At 57.1% G+C, this 24,671-nt stretch overlaps 1 protein-coding gene across 50 annotated transcripts in view; it reads left to right on the forward strand.

Moving 5' to 3' along the window:
• The window catches only part of MYT1L (myelin transcription factor 1 like), a 409,061-nt gene that overhangs the window by 302,865 nt on the left and 81,525 nt on the right, over positions 1 to 24,671 (forward strand). For 25 of the 50 annotated variants that reach the window (XM_072767848.1, XM_072767862.1, XM_072767844.1 and 22 more), the window contains exons 10-11: positions 18,253 to 19,230; positions 23,675 to 23,809. In XM_072767848.1, coding sequence (XP_072623949.1) covers positions 18,253 to 19,230; positions 23,675 to 23,809 — 1,113 coding nt within the window. The remainder of the gene's footprint in view (positions 1 to 18,252; positions 19,231 to 23,674; positions 23,810 to 24,671) is intronic. The other 25 variants (XM_072767837.1, XM_072767856.1, XM_072767865.1 and 22 more) reach the window with 1 other exon arrangement.

Consider the following 24,671-nt stretch of genomic DNA (forward strand, 5'->3'; position numbering starts at 1 on the left):
GCCTGAGTTTTATGACTGTTACAGCAGGTTCAGTCCTGCTCCTGGGGGCAATTCACCATCCCGTTCACGCAGGGAGACGAGCATGTCCGCATATGTGGGCACACACCCGGGGCTGCACACACACGGATTTCACGCATTAAAGTGCGGGCTCCCACGATGGTGCTTCCTGCCGTGACATCAGGGAGCCTGGGGTGGACACAGTCTGATGACGTGCGTCGGCCACGCACATGTGGGCACCGGCAGCCCCGCTGTGTGGACGGTGGCCCAAACCCCAGCGTCCCTGGCGAGACGGCGCCGCACGCTGAGCGTTACAGGCAGTACCTCCGTGTTCCATTGGGAACATTGGGGAACAGGCCAACCTGGCAAGTGACTTGTGAGCACCTTCCCTAAACGTGTGCCATTTGGGGCAAAATCATTAAGTGCTGAAGCTGCTTAACGGTGTGTGACTGGACCGTGGCTTCTTGTAAGGACGGGGCGCAGCAGCATTGCCCTTCCGCGTGCCCGTTCCGTGCTCGGGCGGCAGCGCGGATCCAGGTGCGGGCGTTTGTGCGCGTCGCGTCCCGGTCCGAGAGCTTTGTGAACACGCATCCCTGAAACCGAGGGTCTCCACCACATTTTAGGTCCTGCTCTTCACTTGCTAGAATCAAACTTTCAAGTGTAGTTTCCTGAGGCTCACATTTTTGAATCTACTTTTCAAGTACCGAGTGACATGTTTTGAAGAAGCGGAGCTTTACCGAAATGCCGAAATAGCTTCAGGATGTAACTGGATCGGGGTTTGTTTTAATTATTATTCTAACTCGAATGCTTAGAACGTAGGTTTTTAAGCAGTTCTTTTTTTTATTTTTTTATTTTTTTAAATATTTTATTTATTTATTTATGATAGTCACACAGAGAGAGACAGAGAGAGGCAGAGACACAGACAGAGGGAGAAGCAGGCTCCATGCACCGGGAGCCCGACGTGGGATTCGATCCCGGGTCTCCAGGATCGCGCCCTGGGCCAAAGACAGGCGCCAAACCGCTGCGCCACCCAGGGTTCCCTAGAACGTAGGTTTTTAAAAGTGAGATAGCAGATCAAAACTAGTGAGAGATTCTAGAAAAATCCAAGAAAAGTTTCTGGGAAAACTCGAATAAGTGGGCATGATAAGTGGGTGTATGACGGAACCGTGAGATGCATCGTGGCATGAGAATAATGCAGGCCCCCGAGTGTCTAATTGCATGACCCACCTAGCACGGTGACTAGCACTCAGGTGTTTAGCAAACACTGGGTGAGAATCCGAAGCATACGAGGGCATAGTTTCTGGAAAGCAAATGCCCATTAAGAGCATAAATAATCAATTGTCACGTTCCCGGTTTCAGAATTCATATGCAGCATCCAGCTCCCCAGCTAAGCTCCTTCTAGAATCATCTATCATGTAAGACTTTAAAGATGTGTTGGGCCATGGCAAAGTGTCACTCGATCATCAGGCCACCTGCTCATCATAAGACTAATACCTCCAACTAACGGAGTATCCTTGGCAGCAAGGTGTAGTGATCTACCCCCTTTCAGATGGTCCCGAGGAGTCACTCGGGTCGAACAGTGATGGTCCGTGTGGACGACCTCCCACCGTGGTTCTGATTGCTGCTAGTTCTCTCAGGGAAGCACCAAAGGCTTGCTCGATTTCTGAGACAAACACAAGTATCTTTCCTTTTTTTTTTTTTTTAAGATTTTATTTATTTATTCACGAGAGACACAGAGAGAGAGAGAGAGAGAGAGGCAGAGACACAGGCAGAGGGAGAAGCAGGCTCCATGCAGGGAGCCCGATGTGGGTGGGACTTGATCCCGGGACCTGGGGTCGCAACCTGAGCCGAAGGGAGATGCTCAACCACTGAGCCACCCCGGCGTCCCTACAAGCATCTTTCCTAAGAAGAAATCACTGTCGGTGCCTGATATCTAGAGACTGCTTCACCAAGACTTCCTATAACACAGATTTCCTATAACGTTGGAGGCCGCCCATGATCACGTGTCCTAAGACCCCAGTTAGCCAAGTGTTTCATCAAGCGCTCGTTTCCCACAAACTCCAGACTATGTTTAATGCAGTTAAATAGGGCTTTGAAAGGCATATAGATCTATCAGTGTCCCGCTCTCATGCCCCCACTTACCAGGCACAGTCTGTGGGACCTCACTGGCAAATGGAGCACCCACATCGCTGCCAACAGTGTGAGCTCCTCCATGACAACGTCTTTGCCGTGAGAGACGCAGCACGAGTACAGGGCGTCCCATTCTGCATGCCCTCGTCCCCTCCTTGAACGGTTCCGGCTGAAATCGGACCTTGGTGGAAAGCAGGGGGGGTACCTTTCGGCCGGGTGGCCAGAGTTCTGGGTCACCGCCCGGAAGTCAATCTTCCACGCTCCTTGGTTGCTGCTCTTGGCGGCCGTTAATCCCCGAGCTGTCGGCAGACTCCCTCCAAGGCGGGTTGTGCCTTTGTCTTAGCAAACGGAAGCAAGACCCTGAGTTAGGTTAACAGAGAAGTGGGACGATCACAGCACAGAGAGAGGAGAACATTCCAGACAAGGAAGGCGAGAGGCTGGCCCACACGCATGCACGTCCACACGCAGCCAACCGCCATCAGGCAGGAGGGATCAGGGCATCGTGACGGGGCCACACGACATCAGCCTTACGAGGAGATGCAGAGTCCGCCCACGTCCGCTCCTGGGATGCGATCACTGCTTCATCTACCACAGCGTAGGCAGCGTGTCCCATCTCTGTTATAAACTGGATCGCGCAGTCCCAGACGTTTTGTTTTAGAAAGAAAAAAAAAAAACAAACGTATTTAAACCCCTGGGTTATCACAACAGGGGCCCATAGACTGTAGAAGGACCATTATTTGCAACCTGGGGGTTAGATAGTGATTTTAATCCCAAGGATCCCCCAGCCTTGCAGTTATGTCTCAGCAGACTATCGCCAATGACGCGCACGTCCCGCAGGTGTATTAAGTTTCGGGATCATGTTGGGTCTTCAGTGATGATTGTGTGAGACGGGTAGAGACCGGTTCACTGTCCTGCTCACTAGAGAGTGAGGCCCAGAAAGATTCGGTGATTATCAGTAGGTGGTGGTCGTGTGGCAGGCTCTGCGGATGGCTCTTCCTACCAGGCCTCACGTTCTTTTCATCACTTTCTGCCTGTTTGAGCAACAGGGAACAGGATCCGAGTGATTCTTTTCGGATTACATTAAATTCAGATAGAATTAATCAAAATTATATTTTGTCCCGTTGGCCTGGTCTTTTGCACGGAGGATTTTATTTTCAGAATGCGTTGCAATGGCCTAGGCTGCGTTTATTTTTTTTTTTAATTTTTTTTTTATTGTTCTTTTCCCGGATTTAGGCTGCGTTTATGAAATGAAAGTCCCCCTGTTAAACTAAAGGTAAGAAAGTTATGGTTCAGGGGATCATAGACTTTTTTTTTTCCTAATAGCAGATTTTGTCTGTCCTGTGGTAAATATCTTTTCGGATTCTTAACAATTTGAGAAATCTAGGTAAGGTGGTCACTTAATGCCTCACAGATGGTGGTCTCATTTCCTAGTTCACCCCCACTAAAAATACTACTTTAAATAGTACGTGCACACGTACGTGTGTCTATACCATCCGTGTGTCTATGTGTGTCCCTGGGAGGACGTGCGGACCTGCCCACTGACCGGAAAGACGATTCCGTGGGCCAAGAACACAGCAATTTGCTCTCCAGACAAGAGAAAACGTCCAAGTTCACGGCCGTCTTCAACACGTAACCGTTGCTTCCCATGTGCCGCTTCTGAAACGCCCTGTAAGGAGGTGGCGCCCTCTCTGCGCTGCTCTTCGTTGAGTCTTGGGGCCGCCTTGGGCACGGCGGCCCTGGGGGAGCCCAGCTGACCATTCAGCGGTCAAGGCCCTCCTGCCCCCCTGCCCTCCTGCCCCAGGGGCGGTCCGGGCCTCGCGGCCGCTCTCTGCTCGCGGGTGAGCCGCACACGGGCGGTGGCCACCAGGGCGCTCACAGCTGGGGAGCCGCGGGCTGGTGTGGGGGGAAGCGAGTCGCCGTGAGAAGCTCCCGCAGGTCCGACACGAGCGCGGCAGGCCGGCGAAGCCAGGGAGCCCAGGCGGACGGCCCTGCGGGGTGCACAGCTGGCCCTGCGCGTCCACCCGCCGCTTCTCCGGCCTCCGTCCGGCCGTCACGTGCCCCGTGGCAGCACCTCTCTCGAGCCGACTCTGCGCTGTTCTCACCCTCGCGTGAAGCTGCCCTGTACGCCGTGGAGCTGCCGACAGGCCATTCTCCGCAGGGACTCCACTTCCTGGGAAGGGAATTCAAGGCAAAACCCAGCCCGTATAAAATCCTCCTCAAAGAAACATTTTTTTTTAATTGCCAAGTATCCAGGGTGCTCCTTCTTTCAAGCGGGATGATGCAGTAGGCCCCACGTTGCTCAGGCATCGTGACAGTTTGCACTAGATGGGCCTGAAGTTCTCTAAGACGAAGGCGGAAGGCAAGTGGCGAGGGGTCCGTCCTGTGGCCTCCGAGTCCCCCAGACTCCCCTCAGGAGCTGTCCTCACGGTGATCAGCCAATTACCCTCTTACCTCGCGCTCGGGGAGCTGTCCCTGATGAGGGGAGCGGAGCGCGCTGAAATGCAGACTCGGAAAATCACCATTAGCGAACCAGTTTTCTCTGCAGTCAGCAGAAACGGCAATGAGCTCTGAGACCAACATAGAAACAAAGATGACGTGCTTGGTTTGCAGGGTTTCAACTTGAGAACGGCTGTGGACACAGTTGGGAGAAAGAATATGATGATTTTTTTTTTATCATCTTAAAAATTAATCTTCCCCTACATCCATGAACGCGTTATTTCGGGCGGCCCAGCGTGCAGTGGAGGGCACGGCTCCATCGCTTGGGAACGAGTGAACAGGGTCAGGCGCTTCTAGGTGTAAGTCGGCGATAGAAATGAGACTTCCTTCACGCAAACTAACTTTGCATGAGTATAAAATATAATTACGGCTCGTATTTCATGAATTTTCAGACAACTTAAACCCAAACCAGAAAACCTGCCGAGGATGTAACGTCACGTAGGTTTGAGATGCGAGCAACGTGCATGAAGGGCTGGGGAAGAGCCTTTCTTTACGTGATCATGAGGAGAGAAAGACGTAAGAGAGCAGATCGAGTGTGTTTTTATTCAATCTGTTTTAAGGTCCACTTGCAGGAATTTCCAGCTTATTTGTTTTCGCCTATTAACCTAACCTGTGTTGCAAACGCCAGTTCCTCGTGTGCAGACTGGGCCGGGGGCCTGGCGTCGCCCCCAGCTCAGGAGGCTAGTGGGCCTCCGGGCGGCTTGCTGTCCTGTCTGGACGCCGCGGGGGGTGCCGCGCGGAGGGAGGGACGTGCGCAGAGCCACAAGCAGCAGCTGCCCAGGGACGCTGTCCGCGGGCTCCCACGCACGTGCTCAGGCTCTTCCACGACTCGGGGCCGAGGCACGGCCGTGCGTATCCAGGCCGCTCTAGCGCAGGGGACCCGGAGCACGGTGACAGCCCGTTCCGAGAAATGACCGGTGCCCCCCCTACACCCAGACGTGCGTGGGGTCCCACGAGGACACGGACACGAAGCAGACAGCACCTCCTGCCAAAGGAAATGCATCGGATAGTTTGAAACAGCAGCGAGTCCGTGAAAAATACGAACCGCTGGTCCTTACGAAAGGCGGGATTAGAAGTCACACGCCAAGGGACAGCCTTCAGGGTTTGGGCTCGGAGAACAAAATTTCCAGACACGGAAGACGGTGGAACTCGGGTCCCTCGAAAGTCGTGCTGCTGTCGATGTTGAAGGGCCTTTGGAAACGGGTCAGATTCTTTCCACGTGACGGGCCTTAACCGCGGTCGAGTGGGAAGGAAGAGCAGGGCTGAGTCCGCCCGAGTCCCTCCCAGAGTCCCTCCCAGAGTCCCTCCCAGCCAAACACGCCCACTGGTCCCACGCCCACTGCGAGATGTGGAGGCTCTGTGAGCTGCGTGTGTGTGGGTGTGCGCAAGAGACAGAGACACAGAGAGACAGAGACAGAGAGGGAGAGACAGAGGGGAGAGACACAGAGAGAGAGACACAGAGAGAGAGAGAGACAGAGAGGATAGAGAAAGAGACAGAGAGAAGGAGAGACAGAGAGGAAGAGAGAGACACAGAGAGAGAGAGGGAGAGACAGAGAGGAGGAGAGACAGAGGGAGAGACAGGAGGAGAGACAGAAGGAGAGAGACACAGAGAGAGAGACACAGAGAGAGGGAGGGGGAGAGAGACACAGAGGAACACAGAGAGAGACAGAGAGGGAGAGACAGAGGGAGAGACAGGAGGAGAGACAGAAGGAGAGAGACACAGAGAGAGAGAGACACAGAGAGAGAGACACAGAGAGAGGGAGGGGGAGAGAGACACAGAGGAACACAGAACAGAAAGAGACAGAGAGGGAGAGACAGAGAGGGGGGAGAGAGACACAGAGAGAGACAGAGAGGGAGAGACAGAGAGGGGGAGAGACAGAGACAGAGAGAGGGAGAGACAGAGAGAAGGAGAGACAGAGTGGAGAGAGAGACACAGAGAGAGAGAGGGAGAGACAGAGAGGAGGAGAGACAGAGAGGAGGAGAGACAGAAGGAGAGAGACACAGAGAGAGAGAGAGAGGGATAGAGGGACACAGAGAGAGGGAGGGGGAGAGAGACACAGAGAAACACAGAGAGAGACAGAGAGGGAGAGACAGAGAGGGGAGAGAGAGACACAGAGAGAGACAGAGAGAGGGAGAGACAGAGAGGGGGAGAGACAGAGAGGGGGAGAGACAGAGACAGAGAGAAGGAGAGACAGAGAGGAGGAGAGAGAGACACAGAGAGAGAGGGAGAGACAGAGACAGAGAGAGGGAGAGACAGAGAGGATGAGGCAGGGAGAAAGGGAGACAGAGACACAGAGAGACAGGGGTAGAGAGGGAGAGAGAAATGCAGAGGGACAGAGAGAGGGAGAGAGACACAGAGAGAGATGGAGAAACAGAGAGACAGAGAGAGAGGGAGAGAGAAATGGAGAGAGACAGGGGGAGAGAGACGGAGAGAGAGATAGAGAGAGGGAGAGAGAGATGGAAACAGAGAAAAGAGAGACAAACTGAGACAAATGGAGAGATAGAGAGATGGAGAGACAGAGACAGACAGAGACAGAGACAGAGAGACGGAGAGGGCAGAGGGAGAGGGTGCTAATGGGCGTCAGTCTGCCTCAGTCTGGGGACTGGGGACCTCACACAGCTCCTTCTCTGGGTGGGCGGGTACAACTGTCCTATTTTTAAGGTCGAAATTTAGAGAAGGCGGCGGCCTGAGGCGGCCTCGAGGGGGAAGGTCCCCAAGCTCCATTCAGGACACGGGGCGGCGCAGGGCCTCCAGGGCCTCGTGAACCAGCAGAGTCAGGAAGGAGCACGGCCGAGGTCTGCGGGGCGCGACGTGATTCGGGGCCCTTGTGCAAACGCCTCTATTTTTCCTTCAACGAGATCATCCGTCTCCTGGGAACCCCTCCCGGGGCAACGCGGAGGCCGCGGGACAGAGCGCGACCTCGGACAGTCCATGAAGACCTTCCCCGGGAGCCTCAGCCCTGCCCTCCGCCCGTGGGGCAGCCTCACCGCCCGACCTCGGAGATCCCGCGCGGGGCCCAGGCCAGAGCCGACCGCGGACGGGTCGGCCCCCCGGGGACCCTGGTGTCCACGTGTGATCGGGACGTGTCTGCGCGCCCACTCCGCCTTCCCTCCCTGGGTCCACTCACCAGGCCGGCGAACGTCCCTGCAGCCCCGTCTGCGTACCAGGCCCCGCGCCACATACTGGAGATTTGCTCGTGAAAAAAACAAGCCTAGGCCCGGCCCCCACGAGTCGGCGGGACAAACGCCGCTGGCTTCTCAGGCTTCGTGCTCAGGACACGCGTGCGGGTCACACTCCAAATCAGGGCTCCGGGCCCCGAAAGCACCACAGGACGAGAGGCCATCAGGAGAGCCGGTCCACGCCCCCGCAGGGTCCGCGACTGGATGGCTGGTGGACGATCCATGTTTCAAAAACATACGTGTACGTGACACGCGTGTGTATCCACAGGCACACCTCCGAGATGCTGCGGCCCCGTTCCGGATCCGGACGCTGAACCAAAGCGAGTCCCAAGACTCGTTTGGTTTCCCAGTCCACAGAGTCGTGTTTACACTGCACCGCGCTCCGGTGACGGTGCGCCAGCGTCACATCTAAATGAACAAAGCAAAAGAAAAAAAAATTAAAAAATAAAATTAAAAAATAAAATAAATAAATAAACGCACAACATGCCCGCCTTCGTGAGGAGACGCTTTACACGCCGGCCGTCATCTGTGCTTTCGGCGACTTGTCATCGCTGATCACAAATCACCGTCACAAATATGATCATCATGAAAAAGGTTGAAAGTGCCGAGAATCACCAAGACGTGACGAAGGACAAGACGCGAGCGGATGCTGCAGGAGCAGCGGTGCGGAGAGGCAGCTGGCGCAGGGCGGCCCGACCGCGGTGAAGTGAGGTGTGCGGGGGCACGTGCTGCAAGAACCAGGGTCGGGGCCCCCGCGGACACCCTTGCGTGACCCCCTGTGGCCAATGGGTGGCAACTGGCCAAACGTGCTCGCTTACATGGAGGTAATCAGGTTTAACAGGCACGAAGTCATCACGGAGCGTGAACGACACGCGTCTGGGTCTCCGCGACCCACCTGTCTGCTTCCCGGCGCGGCCCCAACGCGCCCCCACCCGGCCCTGCTGGTCCGGCCCAGGACGCTCCGTGTCCTGCCGCCTCCTTGCTCCTCCGCGCACAGGCCAGGGCACCACACCTCACACTTCCCTTCCGTGTGCGAGCGTGTCTTCCAGCAACGCCACCTCCGAGGCCGCGGGGACGGGTGCGTGGCTGATGCTTCTGCCCAAAGAGGTGCTCGATAGCTAGCAGCCAAATGGCCCACTGAGCAGTGTCGCCTCGGTGCCCCCGGGCCCGAGGACGGTGACAGCCGCGCCAGTCCGTGACCTGAGAGGTCCCCTCCCGCACCGTCCTCCCCGAAGCTGCGCAGTTCGCAGTTTGAGGACGACGTCCAGACATGCCGATGTTTGACCCAAGCAAGTAAACGGCTGCTGGAGTCTGACACGCCTCCTGGTCAGGGGCGTCGGCCCATGCCTCAGTTTACCTCGGGACACGTGTCCCTAATCCTGACCAGGGTTGGCGCCGCCGGGTGGCCGTCGGGTGGCCGTCGGGTGGCCCAGCGCACAGCGGAGGGGGTGCAGGAAATGCTTGTCGTTCGGGCGCTAGGAGAGCTGGGGGCGATGACAGGAGCCGAGATGGAGAGCACCTCCGCGAGCCCCTACCTCGTCGGGGAGCCTGCTCGCGTCCCCGGGGGCGGGTGGCCACAGCGAGACAGCAGGCGGGACCCAGCCGGGTGCAGCGCACGCTCCCGGGCGAGGGCCCAAGCCCATGGGCCGCCACCAAAGGGCAGCACCGGTTCAGGGAAGAGGGCTGGGAACACGCGTCCGGGTGGTTGCGCGGGAGCCTCCACGATCATCTCCCCAGGGGTTTGCGCTGGTGGGAACAGAGAATCCCGGGTGAGGGGGACGGGGTCCCGGGAGGCTCCGACTGCCGCCCAGCCTGGCAGGACCACCCAGTCCCCGCGTGTCACCCTCCCTCGGCCCCTGCAGCGCACGGGTGAGGAGGGGCGAGGCCAGCAAGGGTGGAGGCCGTCTCCGCCTCTCCCCTCGGGGAGGCTCCGCACACAGAGACCTCCCCGGCCCGCACAGCCTTCCTGCCGGGGGTCGACGGTGCCCACCGATGCCGCGTCGGCCTGGGGGCCACCCGCTGCCCTCACAGGGCACAGGGAGATCACTCGGGGTGGGCGGTCTCTACTCTCCTTACGTAAAAGCAAAACCAACTAATTCCAAATATTTTTCAGCATCAATTTGGAAGTCACATGTCAGATTTCATTCAGTCAATTTATTTTTAATCTTTTTTTTTATTTTTGGAGAGAGAGAGAGAGTGTGTGTATGGGGGCGGGGCGGAGGGACGCAGAACCCCAAGCAGACTCCCTGCTTGACGTGCAGCCCGACCCGGGGCTCGATCCCACGACCCTGAGGTCATGACCGGAGCTGAAATCAAGAGCCGGAGGCTCCACGGGCTGAGCCGCCAGGCGCCCCGCAACCTCTCGTTGTAAACATTAAATTGCAAGAGATTTTGAGCGTTTGTTAGTCTGTGTGAGCAGAGTCCTCCGCACCCTGGCGTCAGCACCCAGTTTGTGGGCGTGCCCCGTGCCCCGTGCCCCGGGCGCCTGCAGCGCGGGCGTCTGTTGAGCAAAAGGAGGGACACATGCAATGTGGAAGAGCAGAGGGCCCTTCCCGGGCACTGGGGCCCCACGCAGCCCTACGCCCGCGCTCTACCTGTGCTGGGTCGGGGTCGGGGGGACCCACCGGAGCAGAGCTTCCCGCCGGGCGGGAATCCAGGGAGGCCTGCGGCCGCTCAGTGAACACAGGGCCCCCCAGCGAGGTGCCAAGCTCCTCTGAGCACTCGTTCCCGGCGGGGGCGGGGTCCCTGTGAGCCGGGGTCCCCGCGAGCTTCACCAGCCGGCTCACCTACCCACACGGAAGCGGGGAGCACGAGTCGCGTCTCCGACAGGCCTTCCTCACCTGGATCCTCTGAGGTCCCGGGTGACTGATGGGTGAGATTGGCCCATTTCTGAACCCCCGGATATCGGCAAGTTCTGGAGAGCGGGGCAGCATCGCGAGGGCCCGGGGGGGCCTGGGGGGGCCACGGCGGCAGGGCTCGCCCCCAAGGGCACCGGGACACACACAGGCTGCTTCGACCTGACGGACCCACGTGTCCTCTAGTGTGAAGGTCCCGATGGGGGCCTATCGACAACTCTTTCCCGCACTGACATGCAAGGATCCTAAGAAAACGTCACTGGGGACGGGCTCTGGGCTCTGGGCTCTGGCTCTGGGCTCTGGCTCTGGCTCTGGGCTCTGGAGCGGCGGGCGTCCTTCGCCTACGCGAGCTGACAAGGGTCGTGAGGGCACATCTCTGCCCGGATCATTGTAGCCACTGCTTCGATGGGGAAGGTGGGCAGACTCATCGGGAAGTTCCCCTAAGACTGAAACTAAGACAACCAACATCGTTGGGAGGACCACGACCAGGAAATGTGACAGTCGAGGCTGCAGGGGGACTGGCTGGGGTCCTCCGGCCGGACGTGCATGGGCAGCCCTCCCTCCAGCTCTCAGTTCAGACTCCCCGCCCCTTCCTGCTCATGGGGACTTCGGTGGCGACAGGCCTCGGGTGCAGCCCCCTCCATCAGGATGGGGGCGAGGCCTCGGGGAGGGTGCGGGGGACCCAGGGCTCATGGCGGGAGAAGAGGCTGCAGGAATGACCAGCACCTGGGCACGGGGGACGCTTCTCTGCTCCCTCGGAGGAAGCACTCCACACCTGCCCCAGAGCACACCTGCGGTATTTGAGGAGGATGAGGGCAGAGGGGGAGCTCCCGTCACTCTACCTGGGCTCAGGGAGGGGGCTGGCGGCAGGGGTCACATACAGGAGAGGGCCGTCGTGAGCACAGTGGTGGGGGGTCTCCGTCCTCCCCGCGGTCCTCCCCAGCCCCTGTGCAGCCTCCTCACCCAGGTGGTCTCCGTCCTCCCCGCGGTCCTCCCAGCCCCTGTGCAGCCTCCTCACCCAGGTAGTCTCTGTCCTCCCCGTGGTCCTCCCCAGCCCCCGCACAGCCTCCTCACCCAGGTAGTCTGCGTCCTCCCTGTGGTCCTCCCAGCCCCTGTGCAGCCTCCCCACCCAGGTGGTCTCAATCCTCCCTGCAGCCCTCCCAGCCCCCTGCACAGCCTCCTCACCCAGGTGGTCTCCGTCCTCCCTGCGGTCCTCCCAGCCACCTGTGCAGCCTCCTCACCCAGGTGGTCTCCGTCCTCCCCGTGATCCTCCCAGCCCCTGTGCAGCCTCCTCACCCAGGTGGTCTCCGTCCTCCCCGTGATCCTCCCAGCCCCTGTGCAGCCTCCCCACCCAGGTGGTCTCAGTCCTCCCTGCAGCCCTCCCAGTCCCCTATGCAGCCTCCTCACCCAGGTGGTCTCCGTCCTCCCCGCAGTCCTCCCAGCCCCCTATGCAGCCTCCTCACCCAGGTGGTCTCCGTCCTCCCCGTGATCCTCCCAGCCCCTGTGCAGCCTCCTCACCCAGGTGGTCTCCGTCCTCCCCGCGGTCCTCCCAGCCCCTGTGCAGCCTCCACACCCAGGTGGCCTCCGTCCTCCCCACGGTCCACCCAGCCCCCTGTGCAGCCTCCTCACCCAGGTGGTCTCCGTCCTCCCCGCGGTCCTCCCAGTCCCTGTGTAGCCTCCTCACCCAGGTGGTCTCCGTCCTCCCCGTGATCCTCCCAGCCCCTGTGCAGCCTCCTCACCCAGGTAGTCTCCGTCCTCCCCGTGATCCTCCCAGCCCCTGTGCAGCCTCCTCACCCAGGTGGTCTCCGTCCTCCCCGCGGTCCTCCCAGCCCCTGTGCAGCCTCCTCACCCAGGTGGTCTCCGTCCTCCCCGCTGTCCTCCCAGCCCCTGTGCAGCCTCCTCACCCAGGTAGTCTCCGTCCTCCCCGCAGTCCTCCCAGCCCCTGTGCAGCCTCCTCACCCAGGTAGTCTCTGTCCTCCCCGCGGTCCTCCCCAGCCCTCTGTGCAGCCTCCCCACCCAGGTAGTCTGCGTCCTCCCTGTGGTCCTCCCAGCCCCCTGTGCAGCCTCCTCACCCAGGTGGTTTCCATCCTCCCCGCGGTCCTCCCAGCCCCCTGTTCAGCCTCTCCCAGGTGGTCTCCATCCTCCCTGTGGTCCAGCTCCCTGCGCAGCCTCCTCACCTGGGTGGTCTCCATCCTCCCTGTGGCCCTCCCAGCCCCCTGCACAGCCTCCTCACCCAGGTGGTCTATGTCCTCCCTGCAGTCCTCCCAGACCCCTGTGCAGCCTCCTCACCCGGGGAGTCTGCCCCCTGCCCTCTCCCACCCCCAGGATTCCCTCATGTTTCCGTCCACACGGCGTTATGCACCTGCTGGTCCCTGAAGCCCGTCTGGACGCTCCCTGGTTCCTGGCCTCCCCTGCACACCTGGTCGGATCCCAGGGTCGGGGCCCCAGGCGTTGACAGGCTAAGCAAGCTGACAAGCCACGGCTGGTGTCATAACCAAGTCCTCAAGTCATCCCGAAGCAGTCTGGGGATGAGACATGAGAACCGCATGTCACAAAGAGCGGAAGGTCCGTCTGGAAGAGAAGAGTCTGGACGGAGCGTCCAGGTCCGGGCGTGAGAGCCGCGCCATCCAGCTGCTCCAGTGGACACAGTGCTCCCCCCAGCATCCCGTGGACCCCACTCCAGTGGGCAGCAGCAGCGGGACCCTCTGGGCTCCGTCCGTCGTCTGTGGGGTCAGGGGTGCTCCCACGGCTGCTCAGGACACACACGGGCCTTGGGGCCGCGGAGTGCAGCCGTCTCTGCCGGGCAACCCCGCCTGCGGGAGCACCTGACCCCACCTTCCCCAGCGGCTGTTAAAACAGCAGCATAGTCATTGGAATCCAAGGTTTTACCACCCTTGCCTACTTATAAGTCAAAAATAAGTTGTGATGTTCGTTTATTTCTGTAATGAGAGACCTCGACCCACACGCTGCCGTCCTGAGGAACATCGGGCTTCGTTGCTTGGAGCCCCTTGGGGGGTCGCCCCCAGACCCCAGCACCTGTGCCCTGGAAAGTCTAGAGCATCTCCCGCTGTGATGCGGGCTCTCTCCTTTCTGTTTTGTTCTTCTGGGTTTTTAAAATTTTTTTTCCTTGTCTTTTTTTTTTTTTTTTTTTAATCTGTTGTGTGTTTGCCTGCCCAGGGCTTATTTGAAAGGCTAGAAAGAGCAACACAATCAGGACTGGATATTGGAAGAGTCCAGAGCGGGGTCTTGAATGTATTTTTTTGAGACAACGCACCGGACAGCCAGTGCTTGTCATTACCACGTCGAAATCCGCAGAGCTCCCCCCATCAAATCGCGGTCGTGAAAGTGCCGGAGAAACCCTACGAGATTTTCCTTTCAGATCTCTTTCTGGTCCCCTAATGGTCACTGTCAAGTATAAATTGTTCATAACAGTCCGACTCCAGGGAGGTAAGATTCCCACCCACGGCATTTCAGAAAAGCTCCTGGAGATGCCACGAGGGCGCGTGGGCCCGGGCGCTGAGCGGCCTGTGCCTCTGGGCCCGGACCCCTCACTCCGCCGCCGCGTGACGTCCGTGGCTCCGCCTCGTGTCTGTGACCTCGCGGATTTGCGGGGCGCACACTTACCACAGGAAACCACAAAAAGAAAACTGAGGTTCTTTGGGCTCCTCCCCAAACTCCAGTGTAGAAAGTTAGGGGCTTTTATGCAGCTGGTGACCCACAGGTTTTTCACAGCAACACGTTGTCCACCTTGACGGACCGCTGGCCCCTGAGCCCCGGGGTTTGTGCGGCCGCAAGTCCAGGCTGTGGACCGTCGGAGCCACGTCGCTGAGCCCCGGCCAGCACGTGGGTCGTGCCCCCTTCCGCGTGGACCACGTCGTTTTAGCCTCGGCACAAGCGAAGCAGAGGGGCAAATTGCCTGAAATCCCAAAACCGGAGATGGAATCGTCCCTGCTGACCGTAAGCGCTTCGAACCCTGGCGGAGGCCGGTGCCAGTGGGCGCGTGGAGCCTGCTTGCTGCCCGCCGGCCGCGCCCACCGCCCACGTCAGAACAGCTGACTATGTCACGGACGTTTCCAGGTGGCCGGATGCCAGGAACTGAGAAACCCCAATAACCTGCAAGCAGTCCTGGCGGCTGGCACCGTCTACTGCCACCCCCACCCGCACGGATGGTGGTCACGCAGCCGCACACGACGCCGAACGGGGAGGAAGAGCCACGCCGTGCCGCCGGCCGCGTAGCCCCATGCGAACACGGTTCCCCGGCCTGTTCCCAGAGAGGCCCCCTTCCCCTGGCCCCTGCTCTGGGGGCGCTGCGTCCACGGGTAGCCCGGCCACGGCGTGCAGACCGCCTTCGCCGTGCGGGGTCTTTCCACGGAGCTTCCTCGTACTTCCTGTAGAAGCTCCCCAGAGGGGTCAGGCCTGCGGTGCCCCCAGCTCCACACGCTAGTGAGCAGTGGACGAGTCACCTGACCGGCTCGTGTTCTCACGTACCCCATTGATCTTTGCTCTGACATGTCTGTGACCACGGTGTGGTGCATCTGCTCTTGTGAAGCCCACTATCACGACCCAGAGCTGGAGGGCACCTTGGAGGCGGTGGCGCTTTGCCCCTGCACGGCCCCATGCATGGGGCGAGGCTGCAGGCTCCTGTGCCATGGTCGTCCCATTCCCCACCCCCACCACCCCATGTGTGGTGCGTGGGACGAGGCTGCAGGCTCATGTACCATGCCCATCCCATCCTCCCCGTGCATGGGGCAAGGCTGCAGGCCCCTGCACCGTGGCCATCCCGTTCTCCCCCACCCCCCGTGTGTGGTGTGTGGGACAAGGCTGCAGCCTCGTGTACCATGCCCATCCCATCCTCCCCGTGCATGGGGCAAGGCTGCAGGCTTGTGCAAAGCTGCAGGCTCTTGCACCGTGGCCATCCTGTCTCCCCCGTGCATGTGGAGAGGCTGCAGTCTCCTGCACCATGGCCGTCCCCCCACCCTTGTGCGTGGTGCATGGGACGGGGCTGCAGGCTTGTGCACCTTGGCCATCCCATCCTCCCCATGCATGGGGCAAGGCTGCAGGCTAGTGCAAAGCTGCAGGCTCCTGTGCTGTGGCCGTCCTGTCCCCCCTCCTCCCGGTGCGTGGTGTGTGGGACAAGGCTGCAGGCTCATGCACCGTGGCCATCCCCCCACCCCATGCGTGGGGCAAGGCTGCAGGCTTGTGTACCATGGCCATCCCGTCCCCCCGCCCCATGCATGGGGTGAGGTTGCAGGCTCCTGCACAATGGCTGTCTCGCCTCTGTGGGGGTACATAGCTCAGGGATCAAGTGAGAGAGGAACAGGTGCCCGGTTACCAGGAGGGCGAGGCGTAGGGGGCTCAGGAGCTGTAACAGCAAAGACCTTTCCTACTTGGGACCAAGGAACTGAAGGCAACCCTAGGATTCAGAGGGTGGAGAATTAACAGAAGTCAACTAAACCTAAACGTGGCGGGAGGTGTTCACCTCCATGACGTGCGGGTCACGGCCACGGTCCCCGGGGAGCCTCTCCCGCAGTTTGAGGAGCCAGGGGGTGACACGGGCCTGTTTCCCATTCGTGCCTCCATCCGTCTCCTCCTTTCTACGTCCTTCAGGATGCTAAGGCGCGTCTCACACAGGAAGTTAAGAGAAAATCATAAAAATAATACACATTACCTGACGTGTTTTCTTCTTTGACTCATCTTGGAAAATGCCCCAAGATGGTGCTCGTGCCTCCATGGTTCCAAGCGTATGTATTGATTCGCATCACGGCTGGGTCTTGGCGGGCACAGACCTGGGGGTGGCCTCAGAGCCCCCACTCGGTGCGGCGGGGCCTGGCTGGCTGCCCGGGGGCCGCGCCACCGCTCACAGCCCGTGGATGCAGAAGCCACAGTGTGTAAGTGGAGAGGAGAATGTGACCTTTACATGTGACGCATCCACCAGGACAGGATCGCCGTCGGCGTCCAGGACCAAGGGGGCGGCGGGCATGCCAGTCAGACGCGTCCAGCCGGTCCCTGGTTGTGCTCCCGGGGTCGGTGTCTCTCCCCTTGCCGCTCCTCGGGAACACGTGTATCCTTTATGCTAAAGAAAGGGATGGATAGGGATCATCCAGCAAACAGACCCGATGTGCTGTAGACAAAGGGCGACGCTCTATGACTAACATACGGGAAACTTGACTTGCCGATGCTTAGAAAGACGTGTTAGATGTTTAAAAGCTGTTGACTTGCTCTGTGGGCCAGCAGGACATCGTCACTGATGTGTCGGTGCCCGGCCGAAGTCTCCTCGGAGGGATCAGCGTGACGTCATAACGGAGGCCCCGGGGACACCCCGGCTCAGCCGTGAGGGAACAGGTACTTAGTGCTAATCGGTGCACCTCCTTCCTCCAGCGCGTTGATGAACTGGAGCGATTCTCCTTTGTTTTGTTTTGTGTTTTGTTTTGTTTTTTTTTAATCACAGAGACAGAAGGCGGGCGGGGCGTGACGGCGGCGGGGGGTTCCCTGCAGCCAGTCTGAGGGCTGGGGGAGGGGAGCTCCCGGAGCCCGCCCGTCAGTCCTGCACTGGAAGCACCTGTGCTCGCGACCCTGCAGCACGGGGGACAGACATGCACGTCCCAGATATTCCTTGAGTGTTAGAATACATTTTGGGTGAAAAACAGGAGTTTTATGTAATTTTTTTAACCCGGTGTTGTTTTAGCAAGTTGTCCGACACGTTTTTGGAGACTGGACATAGTGCTCGTCCGGACGGTGTTCCCAGCGGGGAGGCGGGCAAACCCGGGTGCCGCGGTCACGGTAAAGGCCGCAGCGTCCGGGCCCCAGGCGCACCGCTGACCGCACGGCCCGGAGCTTTCCGGGCTCCCCCGGGGCAAGCGCACCCCCTCCCTCCCGCCCTCTCAAACCTGAGATACGAATGCGGGAACCACCGTTAATTAGAGGTAGTTTCTAAACTTTGGCCGCACGTTCCCGTTGCCTCTCCGTGGACCGTGACACACTGTCTATAAGGTAGAACATTCGAAATAGCGTCATTCAGTCCACACGTGCGCTCCTGACGCCCGACGCCCAGCGTAGGTGGCGGCGCCGCTGCCGGAGCCCGAGGCCTTCCACTGTGGTTCCTGAGCATCACTGTGAAAACAAACGATTTAAAAGCAATTGCCGCGAACATCTGTCTAAGAGTCGGTAACGAGTCAAGTTCGTGAACTCTTAGAGAGCCTGGTAATACGATGAGTGTAATTATCACGCATCTGCTTGGGCTGCAAATAAATAAAGCCAATAAAAGATAAAAGTCACTTGTAAAATTTAGAATGAAAAATTCATATTTTAGAATTACACATACCACACAGACTGGCTCATTTTAAGAATAATTAAGGAAATGGAAAGTTCCTAGCAAGGGCTTCCCGCGGGCCCCCGGCTGTAGCGCAGTCCGTGCCCTCGGTGGCACAGCGCCAGCCCCGCCCGCCGCACGCGGGGCTTCGTCTCCAGTACGCAGTGAGCAGGGTTTTGACGGGCCATTGACTTGCTTTCCATGCTGTTGCCACTAAACTTCAAGTTCTAGCCACTTTTTCCTTTTCTTTTCTTTTTTGTCCCTTTTTTTTTATCTTCTTTGCAGAAGACCATCAAATGAGCTGTCACAATTCTCGAATAATGCAAGACGCGGAGAAGGACGACAACAACAACGAGGAGTACGATAATTACGATGAGCTGGTGGCCAAGTCCTTGCTGAACCTCGGCAAGATCGCCGAGGACGCGGCCTACCGGGCCAGAACGGAGTCGGAGATGAACAGCAACACCTCCACGAGCCTGGAGGACGGCAGCGACCGGAACGAGGCGCTGGGCCGCAAGAGCGAGCTGAGCCTGGACCTGGACAGCGACGTGGTGAGAGAGACGGTGGACTCCCTGAAGCTGCTGGCCCAGGGACACGGGGTGGTGCTCGCGGAAAACCTCAACGACAGAGCGTACGCAGACTCCCTGTCGCAGCAGGACAGCAGGAACATGAACTACGTGATGCTGGGCAAGCCCATGAACAACGGGCTCATGGACAAAATGGTGGAGGAGAGCGACGAGGAGGTGTGTCTGAGCAGCCTGGAGTGCCTGCGGAACCAGTGCTTCGACCTGGCTCGGAAACTGAGCGAGACCAACCCGCAGGACAGGAGCCAGCAGCAGAACATGAACATCCGCCAGCACGTCCGGCAAGAGGACGACTTCGCGGGGAGGACGCCGGACAGGAACTACTCCGACATGATGAACCTGATGCGGCTCGAGGAGCAGCTGAGCCCCAGGTCTAGAACTTTCTCCAGCTGTGCAAAGGAGGACGGGTATCACGAACGAGACGACGACACCACCTCCGTGAACTCGGACAGGTCTGAGGAGGTGTTTGACATGACCAAGGGAAACCTGACCCTCTTGGAGAAAGCCATTGCTTTGGAAACAGAGAGAGCGAAGGCCATGAGGGACAAGATGGCGATGGAGGCCGGAAGGCGGGACAATGTGCGGTCGTACGAGGAGCAGTCGCCAAGACAGCTTCCCGGGGAGGAGAGGAAGCCTAAGTCCAGTGACAGCCATGTCAAAAAGCCATACTATGGTAAAGGTAATATTTCTACCTAACGTAAGTTGCCTCATGAAAGCAGGAGCTAGGGTGAAAGATGCCAATGATGCTCCGCAAAGGAAGTGTGCATCACGCTAAGTCTTATCACTGATGCCCATCTCTTTGGAGCTGGTTACAGAATTACATTTTGTGATTGTGTTTCTGAAGAGCGAATAAAATATCTGTCTGGGAGATGCACAAAGCAGCCCAATGTCCCATCAGAGCAGATGAGGGACACGTTTCAGCGGGAGAGGCTTGCCTTGGAAAGACAGGGCTAGCGCGCGCGCACCGCGCGTGATAGGGGACGTTAGCGTGAGCCTGTGTTCTTACACACGGAGCAGAGTCTATGTGGAGTGGCGAGGGCCCACGCAACGAGTAGCCAATCAGGGGTGAGACACGTATTTTATGTATCGGAACGGGTAGGAGGCATCATGATTTATAAAATTATCAGCCAAGTGACACTTATTGATGAAACACCTCCCCCCCCCATAGAAAACATGCCCTCATAGAAATTGAACACAAACGGAATGACCTACAACGTAAGAGAAGGGCAGTGACTGCACATTAATTATCTTCAGATAGTGAGTAATGGGAGCCGTTTGCTATGCAAGGCGTGGTGTGTCCTGAGCTGAGGTCGATAGTCGTTCCTTCAGGGTGTCCATCCCCGCTCACTGATTCCATTCCGTTCTGTGGAAACGGTTATGGCGCCTACTCTATGGCGAAATACTCAAAAACCACCCAACACGATAGTTTCAGCAGATTTTTCACTTATGAGCTCCACAGGCCCATATTTTCACGCATCTTCCTACGTGAAGCAAACACAGAGTCAGCGCATCTACGGAGCGTTTAGACATGAACGGGTGACTGGCCCTGTGTTTGCAATAAGAACCGTGTCCACTTGGGATACGAGCTGGTTATGACGTAACCCCACGAGGAGCCTCGAGACCGTGGGCATCTCGGTTACAAGACCCAAAGTCAGAAGCCATTTCAAAAACGAAGCTGGTAATTCCTTAAACCCTCCCACGTTAGGACCAAAGCACATCCTCTGTCTTACCTTGTGTTCTATTCCTTACAAAGACTGGGTTTCCTCACTGTGGATCTGATGCTGAGGTTCAGGAATTTGGCTTGAAAATCAGTTGCTATGGAAACCTCAAACGATCAGAGAACCAGTTTCTCCCGTTGTGACCTAGGTGTGTAGTCTCCTCTCAATGTACACGTGCATCGCTCCTGTGGCATCGCTCTAACCGAAGCCCGGCTGGAGACAGACCTTAGCCAGAGGCCCGGCGGGTTCTCGACGCGGCAGGTGCTTGAGCGCTGACCGCCGTCTCGGTACGGGAGGCGGAGGGGGACCTTCCGGGGGGCGCGGCATCTGAGGGAAGGGGACAGGCGCTAGCCCGGCCGAGCGTCAGCTTGCTCCGGGTGCAGTAAGACCGTGAAGCCGCATGTGTGCGCACAACCATAGTGCGACCCACCAGGACATTTGAGACTCCTAGGAACCAGACACCTGTAGGAAGTAGTGTCCTTTCTCACGGGGCGGCTCAGTCGGACTGAGGCCTCACGTGTCAGAAGTCGGTAGAGCGGGTTTCATGGTGGAGCTGGCAGCAAGGGATGCGGCAACGGACCTCGGGAACGTGTGGGCTCACGGGGCATCGCAGACTCCATGTCGCCCTGGCTTCTTTGGCTTCTGTGGTTCCCTTAAACCCAGCAGCTTTCTGCAGACCCTTACTCATTTTGCTTTGTCATTGTTATTTTATTTTATTTTTTTATTTTTTATTTATTTTTTTTATTTTTTTGCAAGAAATGGAATTCAAACTGCTTGCTTCCCTTCAACAGATGGGGCTGAGGCGGGAACAAACAGTAAAACCTGAGATGCGCTTTTCCCTGAAGCGGGGGAAGGGTTGGGGTATATGGATCTTCCCGATGAGTCAGAAGCATTGACCCCTGACTCTACCTGTTTCTGTAGATTCCTTCCTCTGAGCCAAGCTCCCCCATTCCGTACGTGTGTTCCACTCCGTTCCCAGGTCTTTTCTCAGGATACCCGTAGGTACGTTCAGAACCGATTAAATAAAACCAAGCAGGGACACCAGAGTGGGCCAAGGAAATTAATGGCCTCCTTACTAAAAATATACATGATACGACATTCTCCCAACACGGCCAACGGACAGTTCCTACGACCGCATAGCTTGCCAACAGTCTTTATTTCCAGCTTCGTTGTTGCCTTATTGTACCAGTTCTCGTTTATACACGATCTCCTTGAAATGATTTAAATTATAAATGAGCAACCTTTTCCAAAATCTTGAGCTAAAACAGAGGAAGTTCATCATGAAACTCCTCTTTCTTCTCCTCAAGCATCCACGTGAAAGGGAGGAAGGGAGCAAGCTAAATCCAGCGCACGATTTTTTTTTTTTTCTAGACGTTCTCGCAGGGTTTTCAGTTGAATTACTGGTCTGTTTGCTTGCTTGGTTGTTTTGTGTTTGCTTGAATGTTTACCTTCAACTGGGATTTCCGGAAATCAGCATGCGAGGGGAGGGGACACGGCGGAGGCGAGCGGCATCGAGAGGAGATTATACCCTTGTGTCCTCCAAAAACTGAAATTGTTTGAGCACTTAATTCTATACAGATCTGCACTGAACTTCAGAACACTTTGGAAATCTGAGACCTAATGAAATTCGTTAGGAAGTTGTAAGTGTGCTAATGAAAAAGAGTCACTTAAGGATGAATAATGGTCACAGTGTAGGCTTTTACCTTTACATGCTATTTACATTTAGCTTATGATCTTTAATAATGAATATTTTCCTCTGAAACCGTTACTGTGCACTTACTATTTCATATTCACATTAATTAAGTCATATACTAACATTACTATGTAACTACGCAAAAGGCGATAAAATGCTAGGTTTTTTGATCGCAGGTGTAAGGGAAGCTCCAGTAAGATATTTAGAAACCGAAGCCACGACACGGTATCAGGTCGTCTTTGGAGACTCTGACCTTCCGTGAGGGCAGCGAGTCGCTGACGGCCGTGTCCAGGGCACGCCCCTCCAGCACCGCACTGGTTTACAGACCCACGACCTGAAAGATGTATTTATTACCCAGAATAAAATGCTAGCTAAGAACAGAAAGGAGGGTGAGGGTTTTTTTACATAAACATAAAATTGTTTATTTCTTCCCGTGAGCCCTTTGTCTCCTTCAAGGTCGCATGCATGACTTAGGAAGAAAGTCCATACGAGGTCATAAAACTTGAACCAAACCTACATTTCCTCGCTGTCTCGATTGGCTGGTTAACGAGACATTGATAGGAAAGGGTTACGCCCCTAAGGAAAGTGTTAACCGCACTCTCCCTGCACCAAACCACCACAGTCACCATCTGTGGACGATCTGTGCCGCTGGTTTTCAAAAACTGGCTCAAAAACGACGTTTTTGCAGCCTTAGATGACAACCTGGTCTGAGCCTTCCCTTAGAACTATCTTCTGGAGCTGTTTTCTGCACATTGATGAAGCGTGGTCAATCCTGGATTAGAGAAAGAGCTTTCCTAGCAATAGGGTTGCATCTCTGGCATCTGGCATTCACGTTCGACCCGTGGCCCGCTCTGCTCCTCCCTCGACCGGTGGTGCAGAGCGCCAGCAGGGCTGTATGAAACCATCACCTCCTGATTTTGTTCATGCATGCACAGCCTCCTAAGATCCTTCCTCTGGTTCCGAGTACAGACGAAGAAATCAAGACAAATGGTTGCTCCAGCAGCTTCTGAAACATTTTTGTTTTATTGCCCATCTCCCCTGTCGGGGGGGATCCCACCATTCTGGTTCATTTGCTTGCAGTGCCTTCTAAGAGTTCAGCTTGTTGCAGAGAATCTCCGAATCGGTGCGCTGTGGAGCGGCGTCGCAAGATGCCAAACTCCAGCAGCGCTAAAACTCTGCACCTAATGCCGTCAACGGTTACGGCGCCCGGCGGGACAGACGCGGCCCCGCAGAGCGCACGGGGGACGCGGTGCTCCCCGTGGGATGTCACAGAGCGGCGGGCGGGGGCGGGGGGTCACCGAGAGGCTTGCTCTCTTAGAAGGTCACTGTGTCATCATTCTTTATGTTGATTTCTTTGAGCAACACAGCTTGTCATGTAACACACGGGAAAACGATCAGGAACGAAGGTAGGGATAGTCTCTCTCTTTTTTTTTTTTTTTTCATTTTTTTCCACCAGCAAAGAACGTAAAATATTTTATGATTCGCGATGACACCGTGTAAGGTCAAAAAAAAAAAAAAAACCTACCCCAAAACCCAAGAGGTACCTACGCAAGTCGATGTCACAGCCTGTCACCCCTGACACCTGCTGATTTTCTTTATTTATCAAGGTCTCTTCAGGTTGTTAATGAATCATATTTGTCTTCGATGGGGAAAAAAGAAAAAAGGAAAAGAAAAAAAAAATTCATTCTCTTGACACCTGTTGTCGCTTTTAGATCCCTCGAGAGCAGAAAAGAAAGAGAGCAAGTGTCCCACCCCGGGGTGTGATGGAACTGGCCACGTAACCGGGCTTTACCCACATCACCGCAGTCTATCTGGATGCCCGCACAAAGATAGGGTCCCTCCGGAAAGTAAGTCCGTGTTCCGCCAATGCCCGTGGGGGCGCGCACGCCCACGGCCCTGTCTGTGTCACCCACGTGCCTGTCATCCCATGTCAGTGCAGCTCCACCTCGAACCCCGTCTCCCCCCCCCCTCCTGTCCTGACGGGCACCTCAGCCAGGACGAGCTGCCCCTATCGCTAGATGGCCCAGGACAGCGGACCACCCCGCCCCTGGCGCTGTCCCTCGCGGACTGGCCGGGGGGCCCCGGGCACGTCGCCAGCCCCCTCGCCTCTCACAAGTCACCCAAGAGAATTCAGATAGTCTCGGGACGGCGCGTGCGGAGCTGAGCTCCCATGACCCCCCGAGGGACAGGAGCTTGAGCCTCCTCTTGCCCGGTTATGGAGACTTCTGTACGGACGAGCCAGTACGGAGAGTTGCATTTTATTGCATTTTGCTTGTGAGGTCTGTCCCGTGTCACGGCTGTCCCCACATTTCCACGCAACGAGACCTTAGGTGAGGACGTTGAACTCGGGCGGGTCTTTTTAATCAGCCAACGTTCTGAGACCATCCAGCCGATTCTGAGCACAGCTGAACTCATTCTGGGACCGGAATGATGCACCATTTCTGAAACCTCTTTTGTTTGCCCTCCTCTCGGCACAGGAAGTGAGCCGGCAACTCAGAAACCGTTAGTATTGATTGCTCAGGGGCAAAGGCACCTTGCAGAAATGACGAGATGAGTCTAGGGTCCTATGTTGAGCCTCAGGCATGTCCAGGGTTTCCCTCATGAGCTGAGACACCGTTTCCAGCAGGCAAAGTGCAATAGCTTGGCCGGGCCGCGTCAGGGGGGCCCGGTGACCCTTTGGAGGAGGCTTTGAGGGGGGTCCTGCCAAAA

Source organism: Vulpes vulpes, chromosome 8, assembly GCF_048418805.1.
Source record: "Vulpes vulpes isolate BD-2025 chromosome 8, VulVul3, whole genome shotgun sequence".
In the NCBI taxonomy this organism is placed as follows: Eukaryota; Metazoa; Chordata; class Mammalia; order Carnivora; family Canidae; genus Vulpes; species Vulpes vulpes.